The sequence below is a fragment of the Ovis aries genome, chromosome 14 (assembly GCF_016772045.2).
Source record: "Ovis aries strain OAR_USU_Benz2616 breed Rambouillet chromosome 14, ARS-UI_Ramb_v3.0, whole genome shotgun sequence".
NCBI lineage: Eukaryota > Metazoa > Chordata > Mammalia > Artiodactyla > Bovidae > Ovis > Ovis aries.
In genome coordinates, this window is record NC_056067.1 from 64,232,332 (window position 1) to 64,253,416 (window position 21,085).

The 21,085-nt window shown below is 52.9% G+C and overlaps 2 protein-coding genes across 2 annotated transcripts; both read left to right on the forward strand.

The window, feature by feature from the left end:
• The first annotated feature begins 13,874 nt into the window (after positions 1-13,874).
• Positions 13,875-14,223, forward strand: LOC114118086 (protein FAM32A-like). Its single transcript, XM_042231292.2, has one exon. It carries the CDS (start codon positions 13,875-13,877, stop codon positions 14,211-14,213), a length of 339 nt encoding a protein of 112 aa, XP_042087226.1. The 3' UTR covers positions 14,214-14,223.
• A 2,273-nt stretch (positions 14,224-16,496) lies between these two features.
• Positions 16,497-19,468, forward strand: LOC114118080 (zinc finger and SCAN domain-containing protein 5B-like). The gene is made up of 4 exons (XM_027978887.2): positions 16,497-16,874; positions 17,164-17,370; positions 18,294-18,447; positions 18,822-19,468. Exons 1-4 carry the CDS (start codon positions 16,497-16,499, stop codon positions 19,466-19,468), a joined length of 1,386 nt encoding a protein of 461 aa, XP_027834688.2.
• The last annotated feature ends 1,617 nt before the right edge of the window (positions 19,469-21,085 follow it).

Sequence of the window (21,085 nt, forward strand, 5' to 3'; positions counted from 1 at the left end):
TGGCTGATTTCTCACTGCATGCTCTGTGTGTGTGTGTGTGTGTGTGTGTGTGTGTGTGTGTGTGTGTGTGTGTGGAGGGGGAGAAGGCACTCAGTTACACTAGATGAGTATGTTCTAGAGGTCTGCTGAACCCTCGACTGGGGTCCTCAAGATTCTTCAAGAGGAGAGATCTCAGGCAAAGAGTTCTTTATTTTGCTAAAATTAACTTTCCTTGGAGCAGACTTGATTCACAGCGCTGCGGTGCTTTCAGGCGCGCAGCAAAGTGAGCCAGCTCTATACACACACCTTGTCGTTGTTTAGTTGCTCAGTCGTGTCCCACTCTCTGCGACCCCACGGGCTGCAGCCCGCCAGGCTCCTCTGTCCAGGGAACTCAGACAAGAAGACTGCAGTGGGCTGCCATTCCCTCCTGCAGGGGATCTTCCCGCCCCCGGGATCGAACCTGTGGCTCCTGCATTGGCAGGCGTGTTCTTTACCTCTGAGCCCCCGGGGAAGCCCAGGCATATACACATAGCCACTGGTTTTTAGGACTCTTTTCCCATATAGGCCGTTGCAGAGTATTGAGCAGAGTTTCCCGCGCTGTACAGCGGGTCCTTACTAGTTACCCGTTTTATATATCGCAGTGTGTATGTGTCCGGCCCAATCGCCTAACTTATCCCTCCTCCCCTGACCCCGGCTAACCGTACGTTTGTGTTCTACATCTGTGAATGTACTTCTGGTTTTGTAAGTAGGTCTATTTGTCACATTTTTTTTTCTTTTTTTAGATTTCGTATCTCATGACGCGAGGTATTCTAAACACACCCACCAAACAATAACGAAGGGACGCAGGAAACTCTGGGAGGTGCCGGATCGTCCTGGGGTTGGCTCCCTCTCGTGGTGGCAGGGGGATATAACAACTCCTAGGGGATCCACTCCAGTACTCTTGCCTGGAAAATCCCATGGACGGAGGAGCCTGGTGGGCTGCAGTCCATGGGGTCGCTAAGAGTCAGACACAATTGAGCGACTTCACTTTCACTTTTCACTTTCATGCATTGGAGAAGGCAATGGCAACCCACTCCAGTGTTCTTGCCTGGAGAATCCCAGGGACGGGGGAGCCTGGTGGGCTGCCGTCTATGGAGTCGCACAGAGTCAGACACGGCTAAAGCGACTTGGCAGCAGCAGGGCTTGGAGAAGGCGATGGCAACCCACTCCAGTACTCTTGCCTGGAAAATCCCATGGATAGAAGAGCCTGGGATGGAAGAGCCTGGTAGGCTACAGTTCGTGGGGTCACAAAGAGTCAGACACGACTGAGCAACTTCACCTTAGGGCTTGGGGGCTGTTTAAAGGAAGAGATGGGGAGATATGGGCTTCCCTGGTGGCTCAGCCAGTAAAGAATCCGCCTGCAATGCGGGAGACCTGGGTTCCATCCCAGGGTTTGGAAGGTCCCCTGGAGAAGGGAATGGCTGCCCATTCCAGTATTCTGGCCTGGAGAATTGCATGGACCCCAGTCTGAGTCAGACACGACTGAGCGACTTTCACTTGGAGAGATATATGTATATATGCAAATCCATATTCAGAGCCTTATCTGTACAGAGACACGCTCCCGAAAACTGTCGCAAAAAAGCAAGGAATTCTGTGTTAACCTATATGAGAAAAGGCTTCCCAGGTGGCTCAGTGGTAAAGAATTCGCCTGCCAACGCAGGAGACCCAAGAGACATGGGTTCTCTCCCTGGGTGGGGAAGATCCCCTGGAGGAGGGCATGGCAACCCACTCCAGTCTTCTTGCCTGGAGAATCCCATGGACAGAGGAGCCTGGCAGGCTAAAGTGGATGGGGTCGGATGGCAAAGAGTCCAGACACAGCTTAGCGACTGAACAACTGCTACTTAGGGAGTACTGAAAGGAGCTCTTATATCTCGTAGGAGATACGGCTAGGTAGCTACCTAGCCAGATATCTGCACAGGTGCCTGGGTGTCCATACATATACACACATCCACAGACGTCCAGCTGTGTCACAGAAATGTAAAGTGACACGCCCCCACACCATCTGGGTTGTGTTCGGTTTTTCTGCGTGAGGTGCAGACCCCATAGCTTCACCTTTCACGGCACTGGTCACGCAGAGAAGCGGTCTGCCAGGTTCAGATCAGCCGGTCTGTCCTCGCCAGCCTCCCCTGCTCCCGCTCTTTCCCAGCAGAGCCATTTACACCTCCTTGTCACTTTCTCCCAATCGGAACACCACCCGTCCCCCTCAGATGGGAAGGGAAGGAAGCCGGGAAGAGGCGAGAGGGAGCCCCCCGGGGGAGGCGCGCACGAGGTCTCCGGGATGCTGTTTCTCACTCTCCTCCCCGCTGGGGTCTTGCTTTTAAGGTTGAGGCAGGCGAGAGTGGTCCCCCACCCCCACCCCCCACCCCCGGGCTAGCTCAGCGGGTAAGGCCTGAGCCTCGTAAAAGCGAGGCAGACGGGCATGGCAGTCCAGAAAGGTCTGCAGTGGGGGTGGGAGGGCTGGGGTAGAGATGAGGACCTGGAGCAAAGACCCCCGAGTCCAGGCTGAACCTGGGCTCTTCATCACAGAGCCAGGACACCGAGTCCCGCCAGGACCCCAGGACGTCCGAAAGCCCGGGAGCAGAGCCAGCGGGCCGGGCCCCTCCCCTTTGATTCCCGGGTCTTTCCTCTGGAAAACTGCTGCTGTCCCGGGGCCCAGGGGCAGAGAAAGAAACAGACACACGAACGGAGGAAGCGAAGCGGAGCGGGAGAGAGGCCAGGCGCACACTCACTCACACACACACACACTCACACACACACACACTCTGATTTGTTCATCCAGCAACGTTTGTTCGGTTCTGGGGACGCTTTTAGGGGCTGCCGCAGGGTTTCCCACCCTTGTACTACGACACTGGGGGTCCAGCGGTTCTTTGCGGGGGGTGGGGGTGTCCTCTGCCCCGGAGGATAGAGCGACCTTGGCCTCCACCCACTGGATGCAGAAGCGCCCTCCTGGGTCAGGACGCGCGGAAGGGCCTCCGAGCGCGCCCAAGGGGCCCGCCTGGCTGAACGCCGCGTGCTGGCGACTCGGGGGTGAGCAGGACGTGACCGCCCCCATCCCCGGGCCCGCCGCCCCCGGCCCGCACTGAGCTTATTTCCCGGTGTGTGGCGAGGAGAGACGCTCCACAAACACGGAAACAGGTGGCCCGGGTGCCCCGGGCAGGTGGAGAGAAGTCAAGGGCGTGCAGAGAACCCAGAATACCCCGCCTCCCCAAGCCCCGTCCGCGGCCCCCTGCCCACCAACGCCGAGCAAACACCTCGGGTTGCAGGGTCTGCGGGGGAAACTGGCAGAGAAATCTTCCCTCGGGAAGCATCCTTGTCCTGACCTGAGAAACCTCCTCCCGTGGGCGGGCGCTCCGCCCCGCCTTTCTCTCCCCACGCCCTCTCCCCGTCTAGTCTCCTCCGCCTCTCCTCCTCGGGCATAAAAGCTGGAGTCTCTCGGGAGCTGGGACCCAGACCGGCCGACAGGAGAAAGGTGGCGAGGTCTGCCCACTCCAGCGAGGTGAGACCGGGGCGGGGAGGCTGGTCCTGGGAGGATGGAGATGCAGGCGGGAGAGGATGCGGAGAAGGGGAGGGGGGGTGGGTGGGGAGGGGCACAGGTGAGGCGGGGAGGGGGCTGGGAGGTCCGGGACAGGGGCTGGGGCCGCAGTGAGGAGGCGGCATTCCAGGGCTGGGGGCAGGTCAGAGAGTGGGTGGGGGAGGCACGGTGGTGGGCCGTGGCCCTGGTTTTTATTTGGAGGATGAGTGCTCTCCAAGGTTGTGTTGGTTTCTGCTGGGCGGTGACGGGAGTCAGCTATAAGTGTACATAGATCGCCTCCCTCTTGAGCCTTCCTCCCATCCCACCCCCATCGCACCCCTCCAAGAAGAAGGTCATCATAGACCACCACGCTGAGCTTCCCATTAGCTAGCTGGGGCTTCCCTGGTGGCTCAGACGGTAAAGAATCCGCCTGCAGTGCAGGAGACCTGGGTTCGATCCCTGGGTTGGGAAGACCGCCTGGAGAATGGAGTGGCTACCGACTTCGGCACTCTTGCTTGGAAAACCCCATGGAGAGTGGAGCCTGGTGGGCTGCAGTCCTTGGGGTCGCAAAGCCTTCCTCCCACTGCCTCCCCCCACCATCCTTCCCCTCTAGGACATCACAGAGCCCTGGCTTGAGCCCCCTGTGTTACACAGCAGCTCCCCACTAGCTAGCTATTTCACCCGAGGTGGTGTGTGTCTATGTCAGTCTTTCTCTTTCAGTTCAGGCCTCGCTGGTTCTGAAGTTCGGGTCACTCGTGCACTGCGGGGCTTGGAGGGGCATAGTCTATGCACTGTGTGCTATGTATCAGGGCTTCCCTCATAGCTCAGTTCGTAAAGAATCTGCCTGCAATGCAGGAGACTCCGGTTCGATTCCTGGGTTGGGAAGATCCGCTGGAGAAGGGAAAGGCACCCACTCCAATATTCCGGCCTGGAGAATTCCATGGACTGTGTAGTCCATGGGGTCATAAAGACTCGGACACGACTGAGCAACCTTCACACTTGCACACACACTTACGCTCTATGTACTGAATATCCTGTCACTTACTTACTTTGGCATTCTCCCTCCACCAACTCTCATTTTACTTAAAGAAATGTGCTCCACGTAAACTTCAAAAAATTCAGAAGTGTTCGTTTTAATTCTTGATTATTTATGACCAAAAATGTAGAGATGAACCTTCAGTTAACAATAGGATATCCTGCGCTTTACAGTATATTAAGAGACAGAGAAAGAGAAGGACTGTATGATGTCACTTCCATGTGAAGTGAGGTGTGTGTTAGTTGCTCAGTTGTGTCCGACTCTTTGCAAGCCCAAGGACTGTAGCGTGCCAGGCTCTTGTACACATGGGATTCTCCAGGCAAGAATACTGGAGTGAGTACCCATTCCCTTCTCCAAGGGATCTTTCCAACCGAAGGATCGAGCCCTGGTCTCTCAAATTTCAGGCAGATTCTCTACCATCTGAGCTACCAGGGAAGCCCACTTACGTGAAAAGTGAAAGCGAAGTCGCTCAGTTGTGTCCGACTCTTTGCAATCCCATGGACCGACCCCATGGACTCCCCTGTCAATGAGATTGTCCAGGCAAGAGTACTGGAGTGGGTTGCCATCTCCTTCTCCAGGGGATCTGTCTGACCCAGGGATCGAACCCGGGTCTCCCACATTGCAGGCAGACACTTTACGTCTGAGCCATCAGAGCCTCAGACCCACTTACATGTGGCATCTTAAAAAAAAAACACAACACCACAGAAGCTCAACCCAGCGGTCTGTGACAACCTAGAGGGGTGGGATGGGGAGGGAGGATCAAGAGGGAGGGGACATGTGCATACCCATGGCTGATTCATGTTCATGCATGGTAGGAACCAACACAGCGTTGTAAAGCAATTATCCTCCAATTAAAATTTTTTAAATAAAAGGTTTTTTATTTTTTTTAAATTATGAAAGTATGATCACACATTTTACAGGACACTTGGAAAATACAGAACCAGGTTACATATAGTTCCACTGTAATTATAATTTTTTTAATAGACAGATTAAGATTTTTAGTTGGAGTTTCAATATCAAATTGTCAAAAATTAATAGGATGAATAGACCGAGAAGTAGAAGGCTCTAGTAGACCTGAAGAGCACTATGAACCAATTCAACATAATTAAGATTTATACAATTCTCACACAACTGCAGGATACAAATGGCATTCAAGTTCCCATGGAGTATAAACCAGGGGACACTGGAACATATCCAGGGACATTAAGCAAGGTGCAGAAATTTCATGGTGTAAAAGTACTGAGATCGCAGAGTCTGTGCTCCCATCACTCTGGAATTATGCTAGAAATTCCAGTATCAAAAGATATTTGAATAAACCACATATTTTCAAGTGCAATGTGACATTTACCACGAGAGATCTTTGGGGGAAAAATGTAAATTTTGAGGGAGGGAAAAAAAACCCACAGAAATTTCTGAAGGTGATGGATACATCTATTTCAATGATGGCGTCACCGGTGAAGGGTCATGTCCACACTCACCAAGAGGCATTCTTTAAACATGTTTCGTTTTTTTCTTTTCTTTTTTTTTTCGTATCAGTTATACCCCAATCAAGCCGCAAAATAAGCAAATAACCCCCCTGCGCTTTCTCTGCAGCGTTCCTCAGCGCCCAGCCCTCCGGCCCTGAGATGCCTCTGTCGGTCCGCCTGCTCCTTCTTGCGGTCCTCCTCAGCCTGGCCGAGACTCCAGCCTCTGCCCCCGTCCACGGGGTGAGACCCGCCTGTCACTGCACAGCTGTCACCGCCCTCCCGGGAAGGGAGCTCTAAGTTTCCTGTCCGGGCAAGCCGGACGTCCCTGGCGGTCCAGTGGTTAAGACTGTGCGCCTCCAATGCAGGGGGTGCAGGTTCGATCCCTGGTCTGGGAACTAAGATCCCACAGGCCACATGGTGCAGCCAGAAATTTTAAAAAAAAAATTTTTTTTTTTTTTCTTAAATAAGAGAAGAAAGACTGAATTCATCACCCTGGACCAGGGAACATCGTTGTTGTTTCAGTCCTCAGTCGTGTCTGACTCTTCGCGACCCCGTGGACTGTAGCCTGCCGGGCTCCTCTGTCCGGGGGATTCTCCAGACAAGAATCCTGGAGTGGGTTGCCATGCCCTCCTCCAGTGCCCTCCCCAGAGGATCTTCCTGACCCAGGGATTGAACCTGTGATCTTCCCGACACAGCCTGAACCTGCGGCTCTTAGGTCTCCTGCGCTGCAGGCGGGCTCTTTACCGCTGAGCCACTGGGGGAATCCAGCTGAAGCCAGGCCACTTCACAGAGTGGCGGCTGAGCTGCGGCGGCGGCGTGCTGACCCAGGTCCTCCCAGCCGTGCGGACTGCGCTGCCCGTCTCTCTCAGCCTTGTCTCTCTGTCTCTGTCTAGGGGCGAGGAGGCTGGACCCTCAACAGTGCCGGCTACCTCCTGGGTCCCGGTGAGTGACCCTCCATCCCTGCCTGGCGCCTGTGAGCCGCGTGTTCACAACCCGAAACTCCCAGCCCCACGGCCCCCGAAGTCCGTGGGCTTGATTTCCAGACCGGTCATGGGGGTTAGTCCAGGGAAGTGATGTGCGCTGGGATCCCGGAGCCAGAGCGCTGGCTTCAAGTCCCGGCTCTGCCCCCAGGGGTGGGTGTGCAGCCTCCACGCCTCGGTCCCCCCCCCCCCCACGTCCGTGACAGCGGACGCAACGCCGTCCCCACACTGCGTGAGAGTCAGACAGACCGGAGCACTTCCTGCCACGATCCCCCATCCGCTCTACCCAACCCTCCTCCCCGCATCTTCACTGGGCGCTTGCTGTACACCCGGAGACGTGCTCTGGGGACAGTGAAGTCGGCCAGGCACCAAGAAGCGCGACAGAAACGATGCGAGGTTTGGCTGCAGACGCAGGGGGGCTCAGGCCCCAGTTCTGCCGCCTACGGGTTGCTTGTCGTTCAGTCGCTCAGTTGACCCCATGAATCGCAGCACGCCAGGCCTCCCTGTCCATCACCAACTCCCGGAGTTCACTCAACTCACATCCATCGCGTCGGTGATGCCATCCAGCCATCCTATCCTCTGTCGTCCCCTTCCCCTCCTGCCTTCGGTCTTTCCCAGCATCAGGGTCTTTTCAAATGAGTCAGTTCTTCGCATCAGGTGTCCAAAGTGTTGGAACTTCAGCTTCAGCATCAGTCCTTCCAGTAAATATTCGGGCTTGATCTCCTTTAGGATGGACTGGTTTGCCCTTGCTGGCCAAGGGGCTCTCAGGAGTCTCCCCCGGCAGGGGGGGCGGGTCACCAGGCAGGTGTCGTCTCTCAGAGCCTTGGCCCCCGCCCGGTCAGCCCGTGCTCCGTCCCTTGCCCGCTGAGCGGTGCTCCGGGACCTCAGGCTCTGCGTGTCCTCTCCGCCTCTAACGACCTCCTGGTCTTGTTTCCCCACCCCTTGCAGTGCTCTCCCCTCCCCCGAGGGTGGACAGAGGCCGGAAGGAGAAGACGACCCTGGGGATCCTAGACCTGTGGCGAGCCATTGGTGAGAAAACAAAGGAAAAGGAGGGCCCACCCCATCCCCTCACTCTGCCCCACCTGCCGGCTCTGGTTTTGGAAACCGCTGTGTGTGGGCTCCCTCCTTTGCCCTGACACTCACGAGTTGGGGGAGCCTGGGAGACTGATTGGGGCTTCCCTGGAAACCCACCTGCCCATGCAGGAGACATAAGAGACACGGGTTCAATCCCTGGGTCGGGAAGATCCCCTGGAAGAGGATATGGCAGCCCACTCCAGTGTTCTTGCCTGAAGAATCCCATGGACAGAGGAGCCTGGCGGGCCCAGTCCACGGGGTTGCAGAGTCGGACACGCCTGAAGTGACTGAACGTGAGAGAGTGACGCTGTTTGTTTCAAACGCCTAAGCGGTGTTATGAAGCCTCCTCGTAATTCTGCAGTGTGGTCAGTGAGGCTGCGTGGAAAATTCGTAGCAGAGGGTCTGGCAGATGGGGAGAGCCAGATGAGTCTCGGTGGTTCTAAGTGTCTCCTTGCAGGGCCCCCCATCCACTTCCTCCTTGCTCAGCCCCGATCCTGTTTACCTCCTCATCGCGCCGGGCCGGCTACCATCTCTGAGACTCCCCTCTCCCCCTTTGGCCTCTCAAGGGTGAGAACCCTGGGGGCATGTGGCCTCGGGGACACGTGGGTAGACAGTCCAGGAAGGCACAGGGCAACCTGAAGGGAACCCTCTTTTCATCACCACCTGCCAGATGCGGGCACTTAACTGTATCTCGGGCCGAGTTTCTCAAACTCGGTGCTGTTTACATTTGGGGCTGGACCGCTGTGTGTCAGGGGATGTTTAAGAATGGATGCTTCTCAACCGTGGTGTTAGAAAAGACTCTTGAGAGTCCCTTGGGCTGCAAGGAGATCCAAGCAGTCCATCCTAAAGGAGATCAGTCCTGAGTGTTCATTGGAAGGACTGATGCTGAAGCTGAAGCTGCAAAACTTTGGCCACCTGATGCGAAGAGCTGACTCATTTAAAAAGACCCTGATGCTGGGAAGGATTGAAGGCGGGAGAAGGGGACGACAGAGGATGAGAGGGTTGGATGGCATTGCCGACACGATGGACACGAATTTGAGCAAGCTCTGGGAATTGGTGACGGACAGGGAATCCTGGCGTGCTGCAGTCCATGCGGTCGCAAAGAGTCGGACACGACCGAGTGAACAGCAACAACAGGTCTCCATTCATTAGACGGCGGTAGTCCCTCCAAGTTGTGACAACCAACAGTGTGTCTGGAAATTGCCAAATATCCCCCGGCGAAGGGGGTGAGGGGTGGGGGAGGAAGTAGGGGGCGTTTGCCCCTGGATGAGAACTGATAAGCAGTGTATGATTCCAAGGAAATCAAGGAAGTAAAACCAGCGCTGCCCTGGTTAAGAATCCGTCCTCCGACGCAGAGGACACATGCTCTGTCCCCAATCTGGGGAGACCCCACGTGCTGCAGAGCCACGAGGCCTGAGCTCCGCAACAAGAGGAGCCCCACACCGCAAGGAAAAGTGGCCCCCACTCGGAGCAACCAGAGAAAACCCTTGCAGCAAAAAAGACCCAGCACAGCCCAAAAAATAAAGACAGAATTTAAAAAAACAAAAAAAACAAAAAACCCTACACAGCGCACAGTCCCAAACTGAAAGCCCCCAAAGCTTACTGACGTGTGTCTCTCTTCCTAGACGGCCTCCCCTATTCCCAGTCTCTGCGGGCCTCCAGGAGTCTGGGGGAGACTATTGCCAAAGCAGAGATCGGAGGTAAAGCCTGGGGAAATATGGGGGAGTGGGGCTGGGAGGCTCGGGGAGGCGGGAAGGACCCTGGGCTCACCCACGGGACCCGCACCTACCGCCACAGGCCTCAGCCCCAACCTCACGTGCTCGGCTTCCTGTCCGCCTCTAATTCCAAACAGTCCCTGGCGTTTCCTGACACTCTGGACTGTTTCCAACTATGACCCCACGCCCGCACCTTGGTCCCCCTCCCCCAGTATCACCCTCCAGTTTAGCTCTAGCTGAGATGTGAACTTCAAACCCTCCCTCTGACCTCGAGGTTCAGTCCAGCTTGACCTCTCTCCTAAATAAGATCTGGGGACGTCCCTGGTGGCCCAGTCGCTGAGACTCCAAGCTCCTAATGCAGTGGCCCCTGGTTCGATCCCCGTTCAGGGAACTAGATCCCACGTGCTGCAGCTAAGACCCAGCACAGCCAAATAGATGAATATTTTTTTTTTAAGTAACATAAATAAGATCTTTATTTCCAACTTTTAAACTTTGTACGCATACTCAAAGGCTTCCCAGGTGGTGCGAGTTGTAAAGAATCCACCCGCCAGTGCAGGAGAGGTAAGAGACTCGGGTTCGATCCCTGGGTGGGGAAGATCCCCTGGAGAAGGGCATGGCAACCCACTGCAGTATTCTCACTGGGAGAATCCCGTGGACAGAGGAGCCTGATGGGCTACAGTCCATGGGGTCGCAAAGAGTCGGAGCAGGCACGCGCACACTGATACTCAAACATGACCTGTCCCAACTTTGGTTTCTGACTTTCTTGAAACACTGGATCTGTTCACTCTAGGATCCTGGCACCAGGTCTTGCTTCAATCTAGAAAGCTCTGTTGCTTTTTAAAATTTTTGACTGTGCTTTGCCCCTTGCGGGTGGGATCTTAGTTCCCCGAGCAGGGATTGAACCACGCCAGTGAAAGAACCGAGTCCTAACCACTAGGCCTCCAGGGAATTCTCTCGGAAGTTCTGTTTCTAGAGTTTTGCGCGGCTGGATCCTTCATGTCATTCAGAAACCAGCTTAGTCATCACCTCTTCCATATAATGGTCACCTGTCCGTTTGATCTGACATTACTCTATTTCTCTTTGGCCCACATTGCAGGCAGATTCTTTACCATCTGAGCCACCAGGGAAACCCACTTACTAGCAGCGTTTACCACTATATGATTCTCCCTCCTTCATGGTTTTACCTACTTACACTCTGTCTCCTTCCAGTAAAATCTAAGCTTCGTGAGAGCGGAGACCTTCTCCGTCTTGCTTACTGCCTAGCGTGATGGATGGTGCACGCTGGGTGCTCGGTAAATATCTGTGAAATGAAAGTGCAGGCTCACATACCATGGACCCAGCCAACCACAGACAAAGGCAACGATTAAACCCCAGCTTTGCCTGCCGTTCTCAAGTTAGATTTTTTTACCTCAATTCCACCTCCTTCGATCCCAACCTCATTTTGGGACCTGCTTTGACAAATATCTGGTGGAGGACTACCAACCCCAGACAGGGGACACCTTCTGATTCACTGCTTCCCACTGCAAACTCGGCTATACTCTGGCTCTTGAAAACGCTCCCCAGCATCACCATGTACCATCTCCAAATGGGAGTGCAAGAGGAAAGTAGGCAGGTAGACGAATAGGAGAGGGCAGAAGAAGCAAGGGCATAGAGGAGGAGCTCTCTGTCCTCGAGAGGGTCGTTGAAACTGAGATGAACCGAAGAGAGTTTCCTCTCTTGGGTCACCCCAACGCTCAGAAGTTGGCAGGGGTAGCAGTGGGGAATGGAACCATTCAAACTGACCTCTTTCTCTCACACAGATCCAGGCGTGCTCGGCCAGAAGGTCCTCAAGGAGGAAGATGCCTTGGGTTCCTAGATGTCCCCAGACTTCTGCTCCAAACCGCTGCCCCTCTGGCTCCTTCTGAAACCCTGTGTCATCACCCTCTACTGAGACTGAGATCGTGAAATTAAAATCTCAGGAAGAAAATCTGAAGCACTGGAAGAATTTTTTTTTTCAATCTATCATTGGTTGAATCCACAGATGTAGAACTTACTAATACAGAGGATAGGCTGTATTTCTTTGTCTTCTCTCTCTTTCAATTGAAATACAGTAGAAATATAAATTATATTATATTTTATTTATTTATTTCCGGGCTTCCCTGGTGGCTCAGATGGTAAAGAATCTGCCTGCAATGCAGGAGAACCATGTTCGATGGCTGGGTTGGAAAGATCCCCTGGAGAAGGGAATGGCAACCCACTCCAGTATTCTTGCCTGGAGAGTCCCATGGACAGAGGAGCCTGGTGGGCTATGGTCTGTTGGGCTGCAAAGACTTGGACACGTCTGAAGCGGCTGAGCACCCACTCGAGTGTGTAAAGTGACTGAATTCTCTTGGGATTATGGACTGTTAGGTGATGTAAGATTAATACCCACTTGAACACTAAGATTCAAGCGTGTCTCGGCTTGAAAAGATTCTTAAAGGTAGCACTCTTTCATCCCACCTTTCTCTCCTCCAGCAGAAATGAAGACAGGTCATTTGGAGCAGAATGGAGATAAGAAAGTTTTTTTTTTTTTTTTCCCAAAGAATCAGTGTTTTCTTCTATTAATTAGCCTGGGAATTTGCTGGGGGCTGCAAACTCAAGGATGATATGTAATAGATACTGGCGTCTGGCTGCACGCCACTCAAAAGCCAATACAGAGGCCAGGTTGGGGGAAAGGAAAGCTAGCGTTATTCTGGATGCCAGCAACTGTTGAAAGTGAAGTCGCTCAGTCATGTCCAACTCTTTGCGACCCCGTGGACTATAGCCTATCAGGCTCCTCCATCCATGGCATTTTCCAGGCAAGAAAACTGGAGTGGCTTGGCCATTTCCTTCTGGGAGAGATCGTCCCAACCCAGGGAGTGAACCCAAGTCTCCTGCTTTGGCAGGTAGATTCTTTACCACTGAGCCACCAGGGACACGTAGGCGACCCAAACTGGTTACAACTGTCAGATACCTATGCTGTGACTCCTTCCAACTCTCCAGGCAAATGAGGAAAGTACTTGCTGGACCAGGAAAATCAACCTTCCTGCCAAAACGTGCATGGGCTTCCCTGGTGGCACAGAATCTGCCTGCCATGCGGGAGACCTGGGTTCGCTCCCTGGGTTGGGAAGATCCCTTGGAGAAGGGAACGGTACCCACTCCAGTCTTCTAGCCTGGAGAATTCCATGGAATGTATCTCCACGGGGTCACAAAGGGTCGGACTTGACTGAAAGACTCCCACTTTACCTCTTTCCCAGCTGAGCCAAGGCAAGCCCAAGACCACTGGAGTGGGTAGCCAGTCCCTTCTCCAGCGGATCTTCCTGACCCAGGAATGACACCAGCGTCTCCTGCATTGCAGGCGGATTCTTTACCAACTGAGCTATCAGAGAAATCTCCCACAAAACCACCATGGAGGACTCTTTGATAAATTGTGTTTTTTCCTTGTCGAGTGTTCCTGTGAAACTGAATCCATGGATAAATTGGATTATCTAGAATGAGGTCATATGAATGGGTTGACCCACCCTTACGCAATCACTGTGCTGATGGGGCAGGGACCCTTGCCATTTCCCCCGGCTCTCTATAAATAGAGATGTTTCAGCCCCAGACACACTCTGATAGCCAGTCACCGACTTGAGGAAGCTGACGGCAAGAGGGCTCAAAGGAGGTAAGTGATGAGTGAGAACGTCTAAGGAGAAGGCTTGGCAATCAGTACAGAAGGAGGTGGGGGGTTTCGGAAGGCTGGGTTTTCTACTCACCTTGCATCAGCTCAAAGACCTTGTGAAAGCAGTGGGTCTCCCTTAAACTCCGTATTAACCATGGCTGAGCCGGAGCTCTCTGTGAGGGGGGGAGAGTGTTGCCACCCTCCATGGGGTGGTGTGGTGCAATTATTCCACAAGGCTTTCTGAACCTCGGCCCCCTGGGCTAAGCAGAGATGTTCGTCTGCATTCATTTGTGTTAACCCGCACAGAGAGAACCTCCCGGATCTACAGCAGAGAACGATACTGTCCCAATTTCCATTTGAGAAAACGGACCCCCCACTTTTGTCCATTTAGAAATCCGAATCTGAAGATGGGCAGCATGGACACCTATGAGCAGGTCCAAAAGGGACCCCTGAAGCTGAAAGGAGGCCCAGAGCTTGGCGTGACCAAGCGGAAGAAGAAAAAGGACAGAGGCAAGGCAAAACTCCTGCAAATGATGGGGAAAATCCAGAAGAACCAAGAGGAGGAGCTGAGGCACCACCTTGACAAGCGGACCCTAGCCCAGGTGGCCTTTGAGAAGGTGCAGGAGAAGCGACAGATGGAGAGGGTCCTGAAGAAAGCATCCATAACCCACAAGCAGAGAGTGGAGGACTTCAACAGACACCTGGACACGCTCACGGAGCACTATGACATCCCCAAAGTCAGCTGGACCAAGTAGCCGCCCCACCCAGGAGCCGGAGTATTGTCCAGGGGAAACAGGAAGCAGGGTTGGGCTCATCTCTGGAGCCTTTGGAAACATTCTTTTACACACATCCTCTCGAGCCTTCTGCTGAGCCTGTGCTGATCAAAGTAATGGGCCCTTACTCTGGAACTGCAATAAAGAGAGATGGCTCTTTAACTCTAAATTAAAAAAAAAAAAAGCAACATCCATGTCCAATGGTTCATGCAGCCTCCAGCCCTGTGTGTTCATCGGGAGACCCATGAGGACGAGAAGCCCTACGGCTGTGATCTCCGCCCCAAGAAGTTCATCCACCATTCCACGCTGCTCGCTCACCAGAGGACCCACACCCAAGAGAAGCCCTTCTGCTCTGAGCACTGTGACAAAGCTTCCAACCACAGTGGGAACCTCCGTGTTCACACTCTGGCTCGAGCCCTGCGTGTGCCCGAGTGTCACCGGCCTTCCGCTCCCTGGGATCTGTCATTCCCCCAGGAAACCCATTCCGAACGATTGGCCCAGGACCCTGCCCTCGGGTCCAAGTCCTTTCTGCTCCAAGAAGGAAATTCACAATGATTTGTCAATTCTCTGACACAAAGGGTGGATGACGTGAAGAGTTTTGGAGGATGTTGGGTCCAGGGGGGTTCCATTCAGTGAATGAGGGGGATATTTGAGTGATGGCTAATGGTTCCCTTTGGATGTTGTTTTCCACTTTAGCGTAGCCTGTTTCAGTAAGTTTTTTGCTTTGTTTTGTTCTTCTTCTCATGAAAGCATGTCTCATTAGTTACCCTTACTTCATCACGAAACTGGGCCTACTGTTGACCACCTTCCTGTTAGGCGGGACTTCACCGTAAAACTGCACACTCCTGGCACAGAGGCCAGGCTCTCCAGTGGAATTTCAATTTCAAATAAACACATTTCTGTCAAAGAGTGCTCTGCGTATTTTCTAAGACTTTTCTACATGGAATAGGTGATAGCCCTGGTTTTGCCTACATGGCTGTTATTATGCTGAGATAGATTCACTCACTCCATACTTGTTCGGGTATTTCTTCCCGAGGTGTTTAGAGAAAGCAAGGCTTCCGAAAGTGATAGGTGTCATTCTTCTTTCCTGTTGGTGGACAACTTCTAGGCTTCAAAAAGGCTACTTAGAAATCGGTTCTACTCTCACAAGAACAGAGAGGAGTCAAACCGATCTGGCTCCCACCATCATGTCCCTGACTCTGTCAAACCCTCCTGGCAGTGAGACAAAAAATTCACGAGATCCAATCCGTTCACCCCAAAACCATCCCCAAAGTCCAAAACAAATAAAACCCAAAACGAAACCGAGGCATTTCCCTAGCGGTCCAGCGGTTGAGACTCGGCGCTTCCGCTGCGGGTGCGTGGTTTCCTTCCGTGGTCTGGGAACTGAGATGCAACGCGCCTCCCTGCTTGGCCAAAAACAAAACCAAGCAAAAATACACAGCATGGATCACTCAGCCACTGTGGAGGCCTCGTTAGTACATCGTGCTTTCTCCTGAGCGAGTTTCCAGGGCAAGCGAATCCCTGGTCACCAAGGAAGGTGGGATTGTCTGTGATGGTTCGCCCCGCCCTCAAGCAATCCACGCGCTGATTGGGCAACAGGCCGAGAAGCCCGGCGTCGCCTCCCGCTCTCTACAGAGACGTTTCTCCGCCTGCCGAGTGTGAGTCAAGTCCCCAGCTGAGGAGGACCAAGGCGAGAAGGCTTCAGGAGGTAATTGACGGGGAATGTCTAAAGAGAACGCTAGGAAGTCAGGGCACGTGGAAGTGGGTTTCACTAAGTCCCGGCTTTCTGTTCACCTTGCATTCGCTCAGAGACCGTGTGAAATGCAGCGACCGGCCTCCGGCCACACATAAGCCGTGGTTCATTCGTGGAACTCTTCTGTGAATGAGGTTGTTTCCCCGGGTCCTGTGCTGTGGTTCATTTTTTCAACAAGGGCTTTTAAGCACTGCCCTGGGGACATTTTTGATTACACAGTTTCTTGTACTATAAGATGCATGTCGGAAGAATAGAATGGATTCTTGTCCCTGGTATGAAATACTGAAGGGGGAATAATGCCCAGTATTGGGCTGAGGGATGGTAGGGTGGATGAAAATAAAACTAACTGGCTGCATTCTTTTATTTTTCTTTTCTCTTTTCTGCCGCCATACTTCTGAATACTGAATCTATTACTAGGAAAAGCAAGAGGAAGTTCCTGTCTATCGGGGTCAGTTGGGCACCCACTTCTAGAAGCATTTGTCCAGAGTCCTACTGAAAACTCTACAGGCAGCATGGCTGAGAACCAGACGGCGGGTCGTGGCCGCCTGGCGGACAGCCCCGGAGCAGAGTCGCCAGCGTCTGCGCCACGCCAAGACACCGGAAGGGGAAAGCCCGACTCCGCCCTTGAAGAGCTGCGCATCCGCTTCAGAAGGTTTAGCAGCTCGGAAGAATCCGACCCGATCAAGGCTCTGAGGAGGCTCCGTGACCTCTGCGGTCTGTGGCTGAGGCCGGATCTTCACACCAAGGAGCAGATGGTGGACAGGCTGGTGCTGGAGCAGTTCGTGATGTGCATGCCGCCGGAGATCCAGGTCTTAGTCAGAAGTAGTGGTGCCGAGACTTGCAAGGATCTGGAGGAGGTGCTGAGAAAGAAGCAGAAGCTGAAGAAGTGGGTGAGTAGGACCCTAGGGACCCTGTGAGAGAGGGAACGGTGGGAAGATGGGCTGCGAGCTGGGCGATGAAGCAGAAGGACCAGAGGGCTTGGCTCTAAGTCAGTGCTTCCCACAGGGGTGCGCGCTTGCCTGTGGCGTCACGGGAGACGTTTCTGTCGGTCCTCACTGTGAGGGTGTTGCTCTTTCAAATGTCATTGCCAGGAGGTGGGCTCCTAGGCTGGGATACGCAGGGAATGCCTTTTTGGATCCTGTGAAGGGAGACTGATCCTATTTGATTTTTTTTCTACAGACTGTAGTCCGTGTCCAAGGCGAGGATTTTTTGATGCCAGTCTCGGATGTTGAGATGTTAGGATTTGAGGTCAGTGAGGGGCACGATGAGGGAGACAGAGCCAGGGAGCCCCAGTCTGCAGTCAGTGTCGTCCCTCCAGACGAGGGCCAGCAGGAAAGCCAAGACGGGCAGCATCTGCCAGGAGCCAAGGACCTGTCGAGGGGGCAGGTGAGTGTCATGTCCTGACCTGCAGTCTGGGAGTGGGTAGAAGAGGGTCGGGTGGGCGTGGCTGGGAAAGTAATTGGGAGAACTTGGCAAGGACAAGAATGGACCCACTTCGTGCCGGAATTCCCATGGTTGCATTCCATGCCCAGCCGTTTTCCAGCCACTGTGAGAATGAAGACTCCCATCTTCCCTAGTGCCTCACCATGGAAGCTTGTGGCCATAAGCATGAGGACAGAGGAGTCATGTTTCCACGGGATGGTGCTGGGTTAGTTCACCAAGGGTAAATGCACTCACAGCTGTTTTACCCATGATGGATTTCGTCAGAGGCACTAACTATTGGGGAATATTGTAAATTGAATTGAATATTGAATTGAATAAAAAATACCCAGTTGGAGTCATTCCCGCCCCGCCCCAGAAGATTTTGGAGTATGTCTGGAGAGAGTGGATTTTTTTGCAGTGTGAATCGGGGGAGGAGATGCTCCTGATTTCTCATGAATAGAGACCAGCTATACTGCTTATCATCTTCTTGTGCCCCAGGCCACCCTCCATGAGGAGGACAAATCCAGGCAAGGTATCAACAAGTGGTGAAGTCAGGAGCCCTAGAGCCAGAGTCCTCTGCTTGTAGAGTCAGGGGCAGGGAGGATTTGAGATGAGGTGGAGACATATGTGCAAAGACAGTTGGCAGTGCCAGCTGTGAAATCTGGACTTGATTGCCAGAGGTGGTCGGTATAGATCAAGGACAGTCATGGGAATCAGGAGAGGACTGCCAGTCAGGGTGATGGGAAGCAGTCAGGGCATGTCCCCCAAACTGATATTCAGAAAGCTGGAGTCTTAGATCAGGGCAGTAGAGGGGTGGGGAAAGAGGAGACAGAGCTTGCCATGGGCTAAGGCAGTGGGATTGACTCTGCTTGGTTGCCCCTTGTCAGGGCCAGAAAGCTCTCCCGCCAGAGACCATTCCTGAAACAGGTGAACTGGAGGGTCAGATGCCCTCCCAGGAGAACTTGGAGAAGGACCTGCTGGAAGACACAGGAGTGACGAGAACCCTTCCGTCTCAAGAGCCTGAACTTGTGCAGGATGGTGGTGAGTATTAAACGCTTGGAGACCACAGGAGGTCATGACTGCCTCCACTGATGTCCAGGAAGCGGTGCCCAGCATTTCCATCCCTTGGTGTTGGGGCGGGTAGGAGTTGGTTCTCCAGTGCCAACCTTCTCCGTCGTCAACGTTCCAGAGTGTTTCATCAGCGAGACTCAGGTAGTTTAGTTGATGGGAAGTCTGTGGCGAAGATTAGGGATGGTTCCAGTGAGGCTGGCACCCTGGAACATGCTCCTTGATAAATATGGTGCTGAATCTCTTCTTTCAGCAGATTCTGGGAGGGCAGAGAGAGAGGGGAGAGTCCCCAGGAAGGAACTGATACTTCAGATGTGGCTCCTGAACCCTTTCCTCTTGTGTTCCAGAGGGAGACATTTCCACTACAAGCGGATCCAGACGAGGTCCTCTGAAGAATCGCAGACACGTCCTAAGGAAACGGGACCGCAGCCCCACTTGCCAAGACGAGCGTCCAGAAGCAGCCACGTGTTTGGAGCAAGGAGAGCTCTCAGGACAGTGTGGGTCCCATTCCGTTGGTTCATCTGGCACCGTGGGACCCACCAGTGTTCCTGAGGGAGCAGAAACCCCGGGACGGGCACCCTGTGAATGCAGGGTGTGCAAAAAGAGCTTTCCTTATCAATCTCAGCTTACCCTGCACCAGAGGACACACACAGGAGAGAGGCCCTTTCAATGCGACATCTGTGCCAAAGGGTTCATGCAGCCTTCGGACCTGCGGGTTCACAAGCGGATCCACACTGGAGAGAAGCCCTACAGCTGTGATCTCTGTCTCAAGAAGTTCACCCGCCACTCCACACTGCGCGCTCACAAGAGGACCCACACCCAGGAGAAGCCTTTCCGCTGTGAGCAGTGTGACAGAGCCTTCGGCCGCCGAGGGAACCTCAACGTTCACCAGCGCACCCACTCTGGGGTCAAGCCCTACGTGTGCCCCGAGTGTCACCGTGCGTTCCGTCAGCTGGGCGCTTTGAAACGCCACCAGAAAATCCATTCCAAATGACTGGCCCAGGACCCTGCCCTCAGCTCCCGGTCTTTTCTGTTTTAATGAGAAAATTTAGAATGTTTGTCACCTGTGTGATACAAAGTGTGGATGACCAGGGAAGAGCTTAGGAAGATAGTGGAACCCAGTGGGCTTCCATTCACGTGAAATAAGATATTTGAATGATGACTTATTTTTCCCTTTGGATTTTGTTTTCTACTTTGCTATAGACTATAGTTTTCCTTTTCATTTGTTTATTTTCAATTGGAGGATAATTGCCTTACGATGTGAGACTATGGTTTTCTTACACGTTTTTGCTTTGTGTTCTTGTTCTTCCCTTGATGCTGTGTCTCACTGGTTATCAGTACCTCATCATCAGACTGAGGCTACTGCCGACTGCCTTCTTATCAGGTGTGATTTCCTTGTAAAATAGGATGCTCCTAGCAGGACGGCTAGATTAAATACAGGATCACCAGTGAAAGTTAAATTTCAAATAAACAAATACATTTCTATCAAAGGGCTGTGTCTTTTCTCTTCTAAGACTTTGCTACACAGAGTAGGTGATAGCTGTGGTTTTGTCTATGTGGCCATTATGTTGAGATATGTTCCCTTTGTATTAGTTTGGATACTGCTTCTTAGGCATTTAGAAAAAGAAGGCTTCATAAATTGATAAGTGACATTCTTTTCCCCTGCTGCTCCTACTGCTGCTAAGTCGCTTCAGTCGTGTCCGACTCTGTGTGACCCCATAGACGGCAGCCCACCAGGCTCCCCCGTCCCTGGGATTCTCCAGGCAAGAACGCTGGAGTGGGTTGCCAATTCCTTCTCCAGTGCATGAAAGTGAAAAGTGAAAGTGAAGTTGCTCAGTCGTGTCCTCCTCTTGGCGACCCCATGGACTGCAGCCCACCAGGCTCCTCCGCCCATGGGATTTTCCAGGCAAGAGTACTGGAGTGGGATGCCATTGCCTTCTTTTTCCCTAGTGGTGTACAACCTCTGGTTTCTGTGATGCCTCTCTGAAATGGCTTCTTACACTTGATCTCATCAGCTGATTTTAGACAAAAGTCTTTGATGACTTATTTCATGAGGAAAGAGACAAGATTAGGTAACCCAATTTGATTACAACCATCGGATTACAATTATTGGACTGCCTCACTGTTTCCAAGCAGAGAGAAAAAATTCATTAGATCAGGAAAATCAATCTGTTTCCCCAAGAAATGCCATCCATGAAGTCTAAAATAAATATATAAGAGAACGTTTACTACCAAACCAATATGGTGGCCTCTCTAATGGTTCTTCCTGTTGGAGTCTCCACAGGAAATGGAATCTACCCAGATTATCCAAGGTGGTTCCTTCCATGCCCTTTATCCAATCACTGGGATGATGAGGTTATGGCCAGAAATGCCTGGAGTTTCACCGAACTCTCTATAAATACGGACATTTCGGCTCCAGACACACTTTGAGGACCAGTCCCTCACCTGAGGAGGCTGAAGGCAAGAAACCTTGCAGGGGTAAGCGATGAGTGGGCACGTCCAAGGAGAAGGCTTAGAAATGAGGACACATGGGTGGGTTTCAGAAAGGTCTGGCATTCTGCTCATCTTGCAATAGCTGGGAGACCTGTGACAGGAGATCTTCCTCTAACCC

Coding starts and splice junctions, on each gene's coding strand:
- LOC114118086 (XM_042231292.2), top strand. CDS start 13,875: ATGGACACCTATGAGCAGGTCCAAAAGGGACCCCTGAAGCTGAAAGGA.
- LOC114118080 (XM_027978887.2), top strand. CDS start 16,497: ATGGCTGAGAACCAGACGGCGGGTCGTGGCCGCCTGGCGGACAGCCCC. Junction 16,875..17,163: donor AGCAGAAGCTGAAGAAGTGG/GTGAGTAGGACC, acceptor TTTTTTCTACAG/ACTGTAGTCCGTGTCCAAGG. Junction 18,448..18,821: donor TGAACTTGTGCAGGATGGTG/GTGAGTATTAAA, acceptor CTTGTGTTCCAG/AGGGAGACATTTCCACTACA.